The sequence below is a fragment of the Sinocyclocheilus rhinocerous genome, unplaced genomic scaffold (genome assembly GCF_001515625.1).
Source record: "Sinocyclocheilus rhinocerous isolate Xijiao unplaced genomic scaffold, SAMN03320098_v1.1 scaffold1822, whole genome shotgun sequence".
In the NCBI taxonomy this organism is placed as follows: Eukaryota; Metazoa; Chordata; class Actinopteri; order Cypriniformes; family Cyprinidae; genus Sinocyclocheilus; species Sinocyclocheilus rhinocerous.
In genome coordinates, this window is record NW_015638936.1 from 294,405 (window position 1) to 306,350 (window position 11,946).

General features: G+C 33.0%; 1 protein-coding gene across 1 annotated transcript in view; it reads left to right on the forward strand.

The window, feature by feature from the left end:
* The window catches only part of kndc1 (kinase non-catalytic C-lobe domain containing 1), a 68,741-nt gene that overhangs the window by 46,554 nt on the left and 10,241 nt on the right, over positions 1-11,946 (forward strand). Inside the window, exons 16-23 of the mRNA XM_016565409.1 lie at positions 2,080-2,158; positions 3,640-3,923; positions 5,949-6,211; positions 8,291-8,384; positions 8,481-8,578; positions 10,002-10,192; positions 10,318-10,428; positions 10,796-10,943. Of these exons, the coding sequence (XP_016420895.1) occupies positions 2,080-2,158; positions 3,640-3,923; positions 5,949-6,211; positions 8,291-8,384; positions 8,481-8,578; positions 10,002-10,192; positions 10,318-10,428; positions 10,796-10,943 (1,268 nt within the window). The remainder of the gene's footprint in view (positions 1-2,079; positions 2,159-3,639; positions 3,924-5,948; positions 6,212-8,290; positions 8,385-8,480; positions 8,579-10,001; positions 10,193-10,317; positions 10,429-10,795; positions 10,944-11,946) is intronic.

Consider the following 11,946-nt stretch of genomic DNA (forward strand, 5'->3'; position numbering starts at 1 on the left):
ATTCTCAACATTTTATTTCGACTTTTTTTCTCGAAATTTAACGAGTTTTTTATCGAAACATAACGAGTTTTTTTCTCGAAATTTAATGACTTTTTTCTCGTTATTTAATGAGTTTATTCTCAACATTTTATCTCGACTTTTTTTCTCGCAATTAAAATTTTTTTCTCATAATTTAATGAGTTCATTCTCAACATTTTATTTCGACTTTTTTTCTCGAAATTTAACGAGTTTTTTATCGAAACATAACGAGTTTTTTTCTCGAAATTTAATGACTTTTTTCTCGTTATTTAATGAGTTTATTCTCAACATTTTATTTCGACTTTTTTTCTCGCAATTTACATTTTTTTCTCATAATTTAATGAGTTAATTCTCAACATTTTATTTCGACTTTTTTTCTCGAAATTTAACGAGTTTTTTATCGAAACATAACGAGTTTTTTTCTCGAAATTTAATGACTTTTTTCTCGTTATTTAATGAGTTTATTCTCAACATTTTATCTCGACTTTTTTTCTCGCAATTTAAATTTTTTTCTCATAATTTAATGAGTTCATTCTCAACATTTTATTTCGACTTTTTTTCTCGAGATTTAACGAGTTTTTTATCGAAACATAACGAGTTTTTTTCTCGAAATTTAATGACTTTTTTCTCGTTATTTAATGAGTTTATTCTCAACATTTTATCTCGACTTTTTTTCTCGCAATTAAAATTTTTTTCTCATAATTTAATGAGTTCATTCTCAATATTTTATCTCGACTTTTTTCTTGATATTTAACGAGTTTTTTCTCGAAATTTAACGAGTTTTTTATCGAAACATAACGAGTTTTTTTCTCTAAATTTAATGACTTTTTTCTCGTTATTTAATGAGTTTATTCTCAACATTTTATCTCGACTTTTTTCTTGAAATTTAACGAGTTTTTTCTCGAACTTTAACGACTTTAATCTCGAGATGGTTTTATTTTTTTATTATAGCTTGGCCCTAATCCTCTTCCGTAAGAAAGACATGAGAAAAATACAGATTAAAAAAAAAAAATCCATTACAGAGGCAGAAAACAAGAAAAAAATGTTTGCCAATTAATTAAATAAAATCTGCCAGTGAACCTTACACAGTTTTGTTTCTTTTTAAGTAGATTTATCTTGTTTTAAGGATGTTTAGAAAAAAAACCACAAGAATAATAATGCAGATTAAGAACATAGTTTTTGTAGTACAGATACAGAGTGAAAAGCACAGTTTTGTTTCTTTTTAAGTAGATTTATCTTGTTTTAAGGATGTTTAGAAAAAAAACCACAAGAATACAATAATAATAATACAGATTAAGAACATAGTTTTTGTAGTACAGATACAGAGTGAAAAGCAAAAAAAATAATAAAAAAATTAATTGTCTCCTAAATAAATAAAATCTGCCAAGTAGATTAAGTAGATTTATCTTGCTTTTAGAGATGTTAAAAAAACAAAAAAAATATAGATTAAAATATTTGTATTATACAGATACAGATTGCAAGGCACAAAACAAATAAATAAAAATACATGCATGAATGAATGAATGCATGAAAGGATGCATGAATGAATAAATGAATGCATGAATAAATGAATTAATGAGTGAGTGAATGAATGAATGAATGAATGCATGCATGAAAGGATGCATGATTGAATGCATGAATGGATGAATGATTGAATGAATGAATGAATGAATGAATGAATGAATGAATGATCATTATTGAACAGCTCACATACAGGTTTGTTTTTCTGAAATGCACAAACGCCTGTAGCTTTGAATTTGAGTTTCAGTCACATGAGACCTTCTCAAGAAACCCTCGAGACACAAACATATGTCCACTTCCGCTCCACTCGTCATCAGTAATCAGGCCAGAATAATTTCAGGAAAAGCTGTTGGTCCCTCTGGAAACAGACGGTCCTCTGAAGTGGACGCTTGGAGTCCTCGAGAGTCCTCGAGAGTCCTTCAGATCAGGCAGAGATACAGCGCTCACCTCTGGCTCCGACAGCGTCACATGAAGCCAGAGACACACAATAGAGTCTTTCTCACAGCGATCACATGCTGTCCGATCCGCGGCTGTGAGGAGACAGACGGCAGCGCTGGAACGGCTCGGGATGTTACAGACGCGCTCTGCTTGGGACACGAGGGGTTAAACGCCGGCGCAGGTGAGCTGGAGCGTCAGCGTGTCTCCGATCAAAAGACGGGTTTTTATAACTCGCAGTGCTCTGGTGAAGCATAAAGGAACCATTCTGCAGTTCTCTGGTAGGTGTTTTGGCAGAAAAAAAAACTGGTTTAGTAATTTTTTTATTTATTATTATTTTTTTTTATGTTTGGATTGAAATCTGTGTCTGTACTGCAAAAAAAAACAATTCTTAAACTGTATTTTTGTTGTTGTTTTTTTCCTCCAACGTCCTTAACGCAAGATATATCTACTTAAGAAGCCAAGCTGTGTAAGATAATGTGTCTTGAATTTAGTGTTTTTTATGCAATGCAGGAATTTATTTATTTTTTATTTTATTTTAGTTAGTAGAAGGTTTGTTTGTTTGTTTATGTATGCATTTATGTATCTGTACTGCAAAAAAAATATATAATAATTCTTAAACTGTATTTTGTTTTTTTCTACACATCCCAAAACATAGATAAATCTACTGAAGAAGCAAAACCGTGTAAAATATGGTATCTTTGAATTAAGTGGGGGTTTTTTTCCCCCAGATTTTATTTAGTTTATTATTTTTGCTTTGTTTTCTGTATCTGTTGGGCAAATAAAAAAATTTAAAAAACTTGATCTGTATTATAGATTACATTTGTATAATTTGTGTTTTTGTTGTGCTTTTATAAGATAAGTCTACTTGAGAAGCAAAATCATGTAAGATAATACATCATGAATTAAGTGTTTATTTTATTTTATTTTATTTATTTAGTTAGTACAGTGTTTTGTCTTGCTTTCTGTATCTGTGCTACAAAAAAATAATTTTCTTAATCAGTTTTTATCTAAACATTCATAAAACAGGATACATATAATATCTTCAAGTTTTTATTTATTTATTTATTGGCAGATTTTAGTTAGGAGACGGTTTATTATTGTTTTGTGTTGCTTTCTGTATCTGTAGTGCAGAACAATAATTTCATAATCTGTATTTCTGTCAGGGTTTTAGTAAAAATATTTAAACATCCTTAAAATAAGATAGATTTACTTAAAAAGAAAAACTAATGTTTAATATATTTTGAATTAAGTTTATTTAAATCCATTGGTGGATTTTTAAAAATTTAGTTAAACCTATTTAGTTAGCTTTTGATGTTTAGATATTTTACTGGAAAACAGTGCAAAAGTACTGGTTGATTTATTTATTTATTTTACTAAAAAGTGTTTTTTGTCATGTTTTCTTGTCAAAATATCTAAGATGAATTAAAAACATTATAAATAATATGTTGGTTTGTTTTGTTTTTATCCATTGTTTTATTTTCTACTTTTGCACTGGCTTTAGACGTTTAGACATTTTACTGGACAATGTTGTGTTATCTGCTCTTCTGTGAGCGTTTGCACTGTGCTGTGCTGTTTTTGTTTATTCATTGGCTTTGCTCAGATGTTTTGAGCTGTGTAATGTTCTGTCTTACAGAGCTTGTGTTGTTTTACTCTCTCTCTCAGCGTCTCTGATGAACAGTCCTCCTCGAAGGCGGTGGAAAGGGCAGCAGCATCGCTCCAGAGCGCCAGACAGCGTTTGTCCAGCGAGGAAAAGGCTCATCTTGACCACAGTGCAAACCTCTGGCCTTCAGATCGACCGGAGAACCAGCTGGACAAGATGAAGAACGAACCGGAATGCTGCAAAGTACATGAGCTTAAATACAGAGAAACAGCAGATGGACAAAACCTAGAGGAGACGTGCTGGAGACGAGACACACAGGAAGTGACATCAGAGGATGACAACAAAGGTAAGACTGTCTCCTGTCATCAACATGAAAAATAAATAACTGATCAATCATTCATCAAAAAAAATCCATCATTCAAATCTAAAACCACTTTCTTTTTCTGGGAAGGCTGTGCAGGCTATTTGTCAACATAGTAAATTAATGTGGGTTAATCTTAAACGAATAGTTTAATGAAAATGTGCTGGAAATGTGCTCACCCTCAGGCCAATCCAAGATTAAGATGAGTTTGTTTCTTCATCAGGTTTGGAGAAATGTAGCATTGCATCAGTGTCTCAGCAATGGATGCTCTGCAGTGAATGGGTGCCGTCAGAATGAGAGTCCAAACAGCTGATAAAAACATCACAATAATCCACAAGTAATCCACACCACTCCAGTCCATCAGTTAACATCTGGAGAAGACAAAAGCTGAAACAAATAAGATGTTTTTAACTAAATTATGAGTCCATAATCCATAATAAGGCTTCCTCCAGTGAAAAAGTGCATGACGGCACCCATTCACTGCAGAGCATCCATTGCTGAGACACTGATGCAATGCTACATTTCTCCAAATCTGATGAAGAAACAAACTCATCCTGATCTTGGATGATCTGAGTGTGAGCACATTTCCAGCACATTTTCATTTTTGGCCTGAACTATTCCTTTAATGTAGTGCAGAAAATGGCAACAACAGGGAATAAAGAAGCATTTAAAATATTGTGTTTTACTCAGATGGACATTCAGTGCTGTTTTATTTATCTCTGCTCAGATGTTATAGTCTGATTCGTGTTTAGGGGTGAATGATAGCCTGTTTTAGAGATGTTTTTTAGAGTTTTATAACTTTGATTGACTGTTGAAAGCAAATATAAAAGAGCGAGTGTTTTTCGGCGCTGCCAGACACTGAGAGCTCATGCTGCTTGTTAGTGGAAAGGAGCTGCCAGGAAACTAAAGCAGAAGACTGTAGTTTTCATCCCGTCTGTCACCCATCGATCTCCATTCTGCTCGTTCCAAACAGCTCGTCTTTGTGCTCCTGCTCATCACACACACACACACACACGCACGCACGCACACACACACAAACACACACGCACAGAGCAGGGGCGAACAAAAAAAAAAGGGGATGAAAAAGGTGTCAATGGAGAAACAAATTATAAAATTAATATAACTTAAAAAATGAAATGATTTCACCCAAAAAGGAAAATTTCAAGATGTAGATGAGTTTCACACACACTTAAAACAAAGCAGGTGTAAATCACACATAGACACGTCCCAGTGAAAAACCAGAAGGAACAAATAAGGAAATAGAAAAGGCAAGTCTGTCAATACAAAATGTCTTGTTTAAAAGTTAGCATAGATAATCAGAAAGATAGATAAATGGATGGACTAATGAATGGATAGATATTTAAACGGATAGATAGATAGACGGACGGACGGACCAATAGATAGATAGATAGATGGATAGATAGATAGATGGATGGATAGACAGATAGACAGATAGATATTGCATGGCATGTTTGTTACATTTAAGCATGCATTTTTCTCATATTACAGTATATTACACATATATACATATCTCATATTACATATGACTTCATCCTAAAAAACAAAAAAACCTTTGTTTTCTCCTTTCTTTAATCTTTTCCTGTCTAGCTTGTACTTATTTGAACAATGCTTGAAACTTGGTTTTACGAGCACTTCCTTTGTCTGTTTGCCTCTTTAAGATGAATCACTTTATGTATTTCCCAATTGTAAGTCACTTTGGAAAAAACGGTTTGCTAAATGAATAAATGTAAATATAAATGTACAGTAATGAGAGTGGGGTTTTTTTTTTTTTTGCTATGAACAATGAGAATTTTAGAATAAATGTGTGAAATTAATATGAATATAATCTGAATGCAAAGGTCACAATGCAAATAAATTCTAATAGAAATAGTGTTGGTTTTGGGGTGCGATGTGATGGAGTCAGGTTCAGTGAGAGCATCTGTGTGTGTGTGTGTGTCTGTCTGTGTGTGTGTGTGTGTGTGTGTGTGTGTGTGTGTGTGTGTGTGATAGAGCGGATGGATCTGATGGCTCCAGACGGTGGCGCTGCAGAGTGTGTTTGTGCAGCTGAAGCGCGGCTCGCTCCCGACACGGACGACTGTGACTCTGTGATGTCTGAGCAGACGCTCTCGGTCTGCAGCGGCCCTCAGCGGGCCCCGCGCGGCTCCTGGGCTCTGGCTCTGTACGGGGACGACTGCTTCGGTCCGGATGTGCTGGAGTACACACAGAAACTCAGCAGTCACAGCCAATCGCCCACACTGGAGGACAAATCACAGGTATCTGATCTTTCCATGCATGGGTCATATTTTACCCCCAAATCTAAAAAAAAAAGAAGACATATTTTTAATAAAATTAACCATGCTCTTAGAACCATTAAGATGTTTTTTTTTGGAGCATCAAACTATTTTCATGACAATTAAACACATTTTCACCACAATTATCAGTTTTGTTTTTTGTTTCTTTGTAATTATTTTTATTCTCAGTGGTGACTGTTTTATTCCCACAGTATATTTTACTTTTTTATATAATTAGCAAAATATTAAAAGCAGTACAATAGCGTATAAATAAAATGTAAATAATTTACAATTTAAATAATTTATCAGTGTTATTTTAGTACCACTGAGATACTATTACAGTTTTTAATATTTTAAATTAGATTTAATGTTTATATTTTCTGTTTTCACTATAATTTTAGTTCACTTTTTAGTACTTTTGTTGTGTTTTTTTATTTTTTTATTAATGTTTTATAGTTTTTATTCATTTGTATTTATTTGTTTTAGTTTATTTAGTTTTACTTATTTTATTACTTCAGGTTAAACTAAACGGAAATGAGAAATGTTGCCTTGGCAACTAGCTGAAATAAAACACTTAATTTAATTTAATTTAATTTAATTTAATTTAAAATTTATTTCGTTTCAAGTGATAAATGTTTTTATGATTTTAGGGTTAATGATAATAATCTCAGTGTGTGTGTGATGCTTTGATGGTGGTCGAGGGCTGTTTTTCTGAGGCGCTCTACAGGAGGAGCGGAGCTGCAGTCGGACTTCAAAGCGCTGACCATCGATCTGTTACCATAGAGACAAATACAGAGAGTTCAGATCACAGAGTCTGCATCCTGATCACATGCACTACTGATCTAAAGTTTGGAGTCAGCAAGATACTTTTATTAAGCAAGGATGCATTAAATCGATCAAAAGTGACATTAAAGACATTTCTAATGTTGCAAAAGATTTCTATTTCTAATAAATGCTGTTCTTTTGAACTTTCTATTCATCTCTGAATCCTGAAAAATGAAATGTATCACCGTTTCTGCAAAAATATTAAATGTTTTAGACTACATATAAAATATAATATAAAATAGGATCATGTGACTCTGAAGACTGGAGTATACTGATGCTGTAAATTCAGCTTTGATCACAGAAATCAATTACATTTTAACAGATATTCACATAGAAAACAGCTATTTCAAATTGAAATAATATTTTACAATTTTTACTGTATTTTGATAAATAAATGCAACCTTGGTGAGCAGAAGATACTTCATTACATTAAAAAACGTACTGACCCCAAAGTATTACCAAACATCTTCATCACGTTGGCTTCATATTGTTTATCCTAGAAATCAAGATCATTCTGGTTCTGAAAAGCCCACCTACGCAGCTAAAACTAGCTTCTGATAGAAGGTGGTTTTACTTTGTTTCTCCAAGCCGTCATTTATGGTCATTATGTGGTCATTTTCGTTACTAAATCAAAAAATAAATTATAAAAAAAAGTTAATGCAACATTTCTCATTTTAACATAGTTTAAACTTGATGTACTAAAATGAAAACTACATTTTAACGATAAATAAATTATTTAAAAAAAATAAAAATAAAAATAATAAACTGTATAGCCTTAACGTGGTTTTGGACCCGTATCTGGGTCCGCAGAGTTTAAGAGGTTTTAAAATTGCACATTTCAAACTTCAAAAATTAACAAAACTTTAAAATTAAAATACATGGAAAATATATAAATAAAAATTGATTCAAAATATTAATAAAAGCTATAATAGTATCTCAAATAATATTAAAATAACACTGGTCCAAGCTGGTCTAGATGGTTGATTGTGGACTAGTTAGTTAAGTTAGTTAAACTGGTTAGTGTTGGAAACCCTGCAACAAAGCAGCTGCCATGTTTCAAAGCCCAGATTCGTGGTGAAGTTGGCTTTTTCCAGCAGGGAAACTGGTGAAATAAAAACACTAATCCTGTGTTCTGTTGTCTGTGAATGCAATGCATGGTTAGTTTGCATGTATTTCCAGTTTAGTTGAGCATCGAGATCCAGTTATTGATCTTTTCTTATCATTGCTCTTAAACAGGAGCTTCACCAGCAGCTGATTATTGAGAGCAGAAATCTGAAAAAGACCAGTACTTTCTACCACAAGCTGATTCAGCAAGAGAGGAAAAATAAAGGTAGAACAAACAGAAAACCTGCCGCCTGTGAATTCTGCAGCACAGCTTTTCCTCGTTCCTCACTCGTGTGTTTGAGCTGCTCGTCTGTCTTTCTAGGTTCAGACACAAAGGTGATGGTGTCTAAAGTCAAGCTGCAGTTGGACGAGCTCAGAGAAAAAGTTGAGTTTCTGCAGTCTGTCAAGAAATATCTCCAGGTTTGTGCCAAAGCACACGCTGCGTTTCCTCTGCTGTGGGCTTGAAGACTTTTCTAAGCAATCATATTCTACATTTACATTTATTGGATGCTTTTATCTTAAGCAGCCATGACCTTGATGTTGTCAGGAACTTCTAAATAATAAGAACTAGAGATCTGACTGTGAAGGGAAATCTGTTTGGATGAGCCAAATTCAAGCCTTTGAAAAACAGAATTGCTTGATTGTTAAAATAATAGTTTTTAATAATGATGACGATGATAATAATTATTGATTAATATCTATTCAAATCGATTAATATCACTATCAGTTTATAATGAATTGGATAATAATGATTATCTATTAAATGTATTATCAATAAACAATAATAATCTAATAATAATGGTAATAATAATAATAATAATAATAATCTAATTTATAAATAGTAATAACAATATTTGTTTAATAATATTAATAATAATAGACTATTATTGTTATCTATTTATAATAAATTAGATAATAATGGTAATCTGTCTAATTTATTCTTAATAATAATAATAATAATGTTATCAGTTCATAATAAGTTACATAATAATGGTAATCTATCTAATTTATTATGAATTTAAAAACTAATCTATTAATAAAAATAATAACAACAACAACAGAATAATTGCAATAAACAATAATTTCAACAATTAAACAATTCTATTTAACCCTGGCTTTAAATTTGGCTTATCCAATCAGATTTCATGTCACAGCTCTTAGTATTTATCCAGTATTTAGAAGTTTCTAAAATCACCAAGGTCATGGCATGGGCTTGATTTTCAACACTGTGAACCTTAAATAAACTGCAAGCCGCTTAAAATTAACACATCTTTGTAAATAAATGTAAAATGTATTTGAGTGATTAGTTATTGTTGTTTTTTTGTTGTTGCCAGAAGCTTTTTATATTAGCAGTGAGCCATATGAGGCCGTGCGTGGTGATTTTACCAAGTATTTATAATTGCACAAGTGTTGTGTGATTGAGTTTGTAGTGCAGGTGTTTTGTGTTAATAATTACAATAAACAATAATTTCAACAATTAAACAATTCTATTTAACCCTGGCTTTAAATTTGGCTTATCCAATCAGATTTCATGTCACAGCTCTTAGTATTTATCCAGTATTTAGAAGTTTCTAAAATCACCAAGGTCATGGCATGGGCTTGATTTTCAACACTGTGAACCTTAAATAAACTGCAAGCCGCTTAAAATTAACACATCTTTGTAAATAAATGTAAAATGTATTTGAGTGATTAGTTATTGTTGTTTTTTTGTTGTTGCCAGAAGCTTTTTATATTAGCAGTGAGCCATATGAGGCCGTGCGTGGTGATTTTACCAAGTATTTATAATTGCACAAGTGTTGTGTGATTGAGTTTGTAGTGCAGGTGTTTTGTGTTGGTGTTGCAGGTGTTGTCTGTGGATCAGTGGGGTTCGGCGCTCTCTCTGCTGCCCTCTCTGCTGCCCTCTCTGGCTGCGTGTGGAGCTGCGCCTCTGGACGATCCTGCGCTTTTGCACGTTCTGTGTGAGCAGCGCCGGGGCAAAGGCTGCCCGCTAGTGACCGCCACCGCCAGAGGCCTCATGGCCTACCTGTACGCCAGGTACTGAGTGTGTATGACTGCAGCGTGTTTTTAACAAATGACTTGTATGACTGCAGCGTGTTTTTATCAAATGATTCTGCCGCTACTGTAACCCTCGTCACACACGTCTGTTCTGACGCTAACAGGAATGCTCACTGCGAGGGGTTTATTCAGCAGTTTTTCTACACGTATCGCTACTTCTGCACCTCGGAGGAGCTTCTGCGGTTTCTAATGGACACATTTAACAGCACACTGGGGTACAAATAAATAAATATGAGCACTGTAACGCAATAAACTAGAAAAGCTGAACTGCTCAAGAAATACTTTGCTGTTGGCTTGAAAATAGTTTGACAGTTAGATTGAATGTTATACAGGTGCATAGATAGACAGACAGACAGATGCTAGATAGATGATAGATAGATAGATATTCAGATTGATTGATATTCAGATTGATTGATATTCAGATAGATAGATAGATAGATAGATAATGATTTTGTCAAGCCCTCATAATTAAGATGTATAGAAAGTCTCAATTATCCACAGTCTAACACTAATTAAATAATCATCTCTAAGAAGTGAAATGAAATGAAATGTAATTGTTCTCCATTAATTGTGAAACTGCAGAGCGAATGAAGATCCCTCATCAGACAGAGCTAAAGTCTATCAGCGCACTTTGGATTTATTACACTTCTGGATTGAAGACGCACAGCTAGTGGACTTCAGCTCCAGCTCCAGCCTCCTGCAGACGCTCGAGGCTTTCCTGAGCGCTCAGGTCACAGAGTTCAACTAGTTTCAATACTAAACTGCTGCTTTAGACAGAAGGCTTGAATGCAGAGCTGAGGAGATTATTTACAAATTATAGTCCGTTACAGATTACAGATTACATGATGAAAACTGTTGTTAGTACTGTAACATAATCTAGGTTACTCATTTTAGGTAATGTATTCTGACTACTTTTTAGATTACTTTTAGATAACTTTTTATCTAACTTGTTTTAAACTTACCAATAAACATACTATACTGATATGGAAAAAAAGCGAAGAGAAAAAAAAAATGAATATATATATATGCTATCAACATCATAAAATGCAAACATTACATTAAACCACTGGGCTTAATGTAAGAACTGCAGTGGGTTTGTGAGTTGATAAAAGCTATTGATTAATTAAATCATAAAAATGTAAAATAAATTATTTAAACACTTGAACACTGGAAATATTTACTTAGTTTACCTGCATGTCAATATGACCATTAACCTTCATCCGAGAACTTTATTTATATGAATTAAATTGATTTAAATGAGATTTAAATGGCCATTCTTACATGGCCTATATTGTTAATATAGTCAAAGCTAAATGGTATGACACACAGTAGGATTTTTAGGAAAATTTAAGAGAGAAAAAAGAATAATTAGGGAGAATCAATAAATTATGAATGATTTACTGCCATTGTGTGAATAATATGTAATTATGTAATCCATAAAAGTAACTGTAATCTGATTCTGAGCATTATAAAATGTAATATGTGACCCTGGAGCACAAAACCAGTCATAAGGGTCAGTTTTTTTAAATTTAGATTTATACATCATCTGAAATATGAATACATGAGCTTTCCATTGATGTATGGTTTGTTAGGATAGGACAATATTTGGCCGAGATACAACTATTTGAAAATCTGGAATCTGAGGGTGCAAAAAAATCTAAATATTGAGAAAATCGCCTTTAAAGTTGTTCAAATTAAGTTCTTAGCAATGCATATTACTAATCAAAAATGAA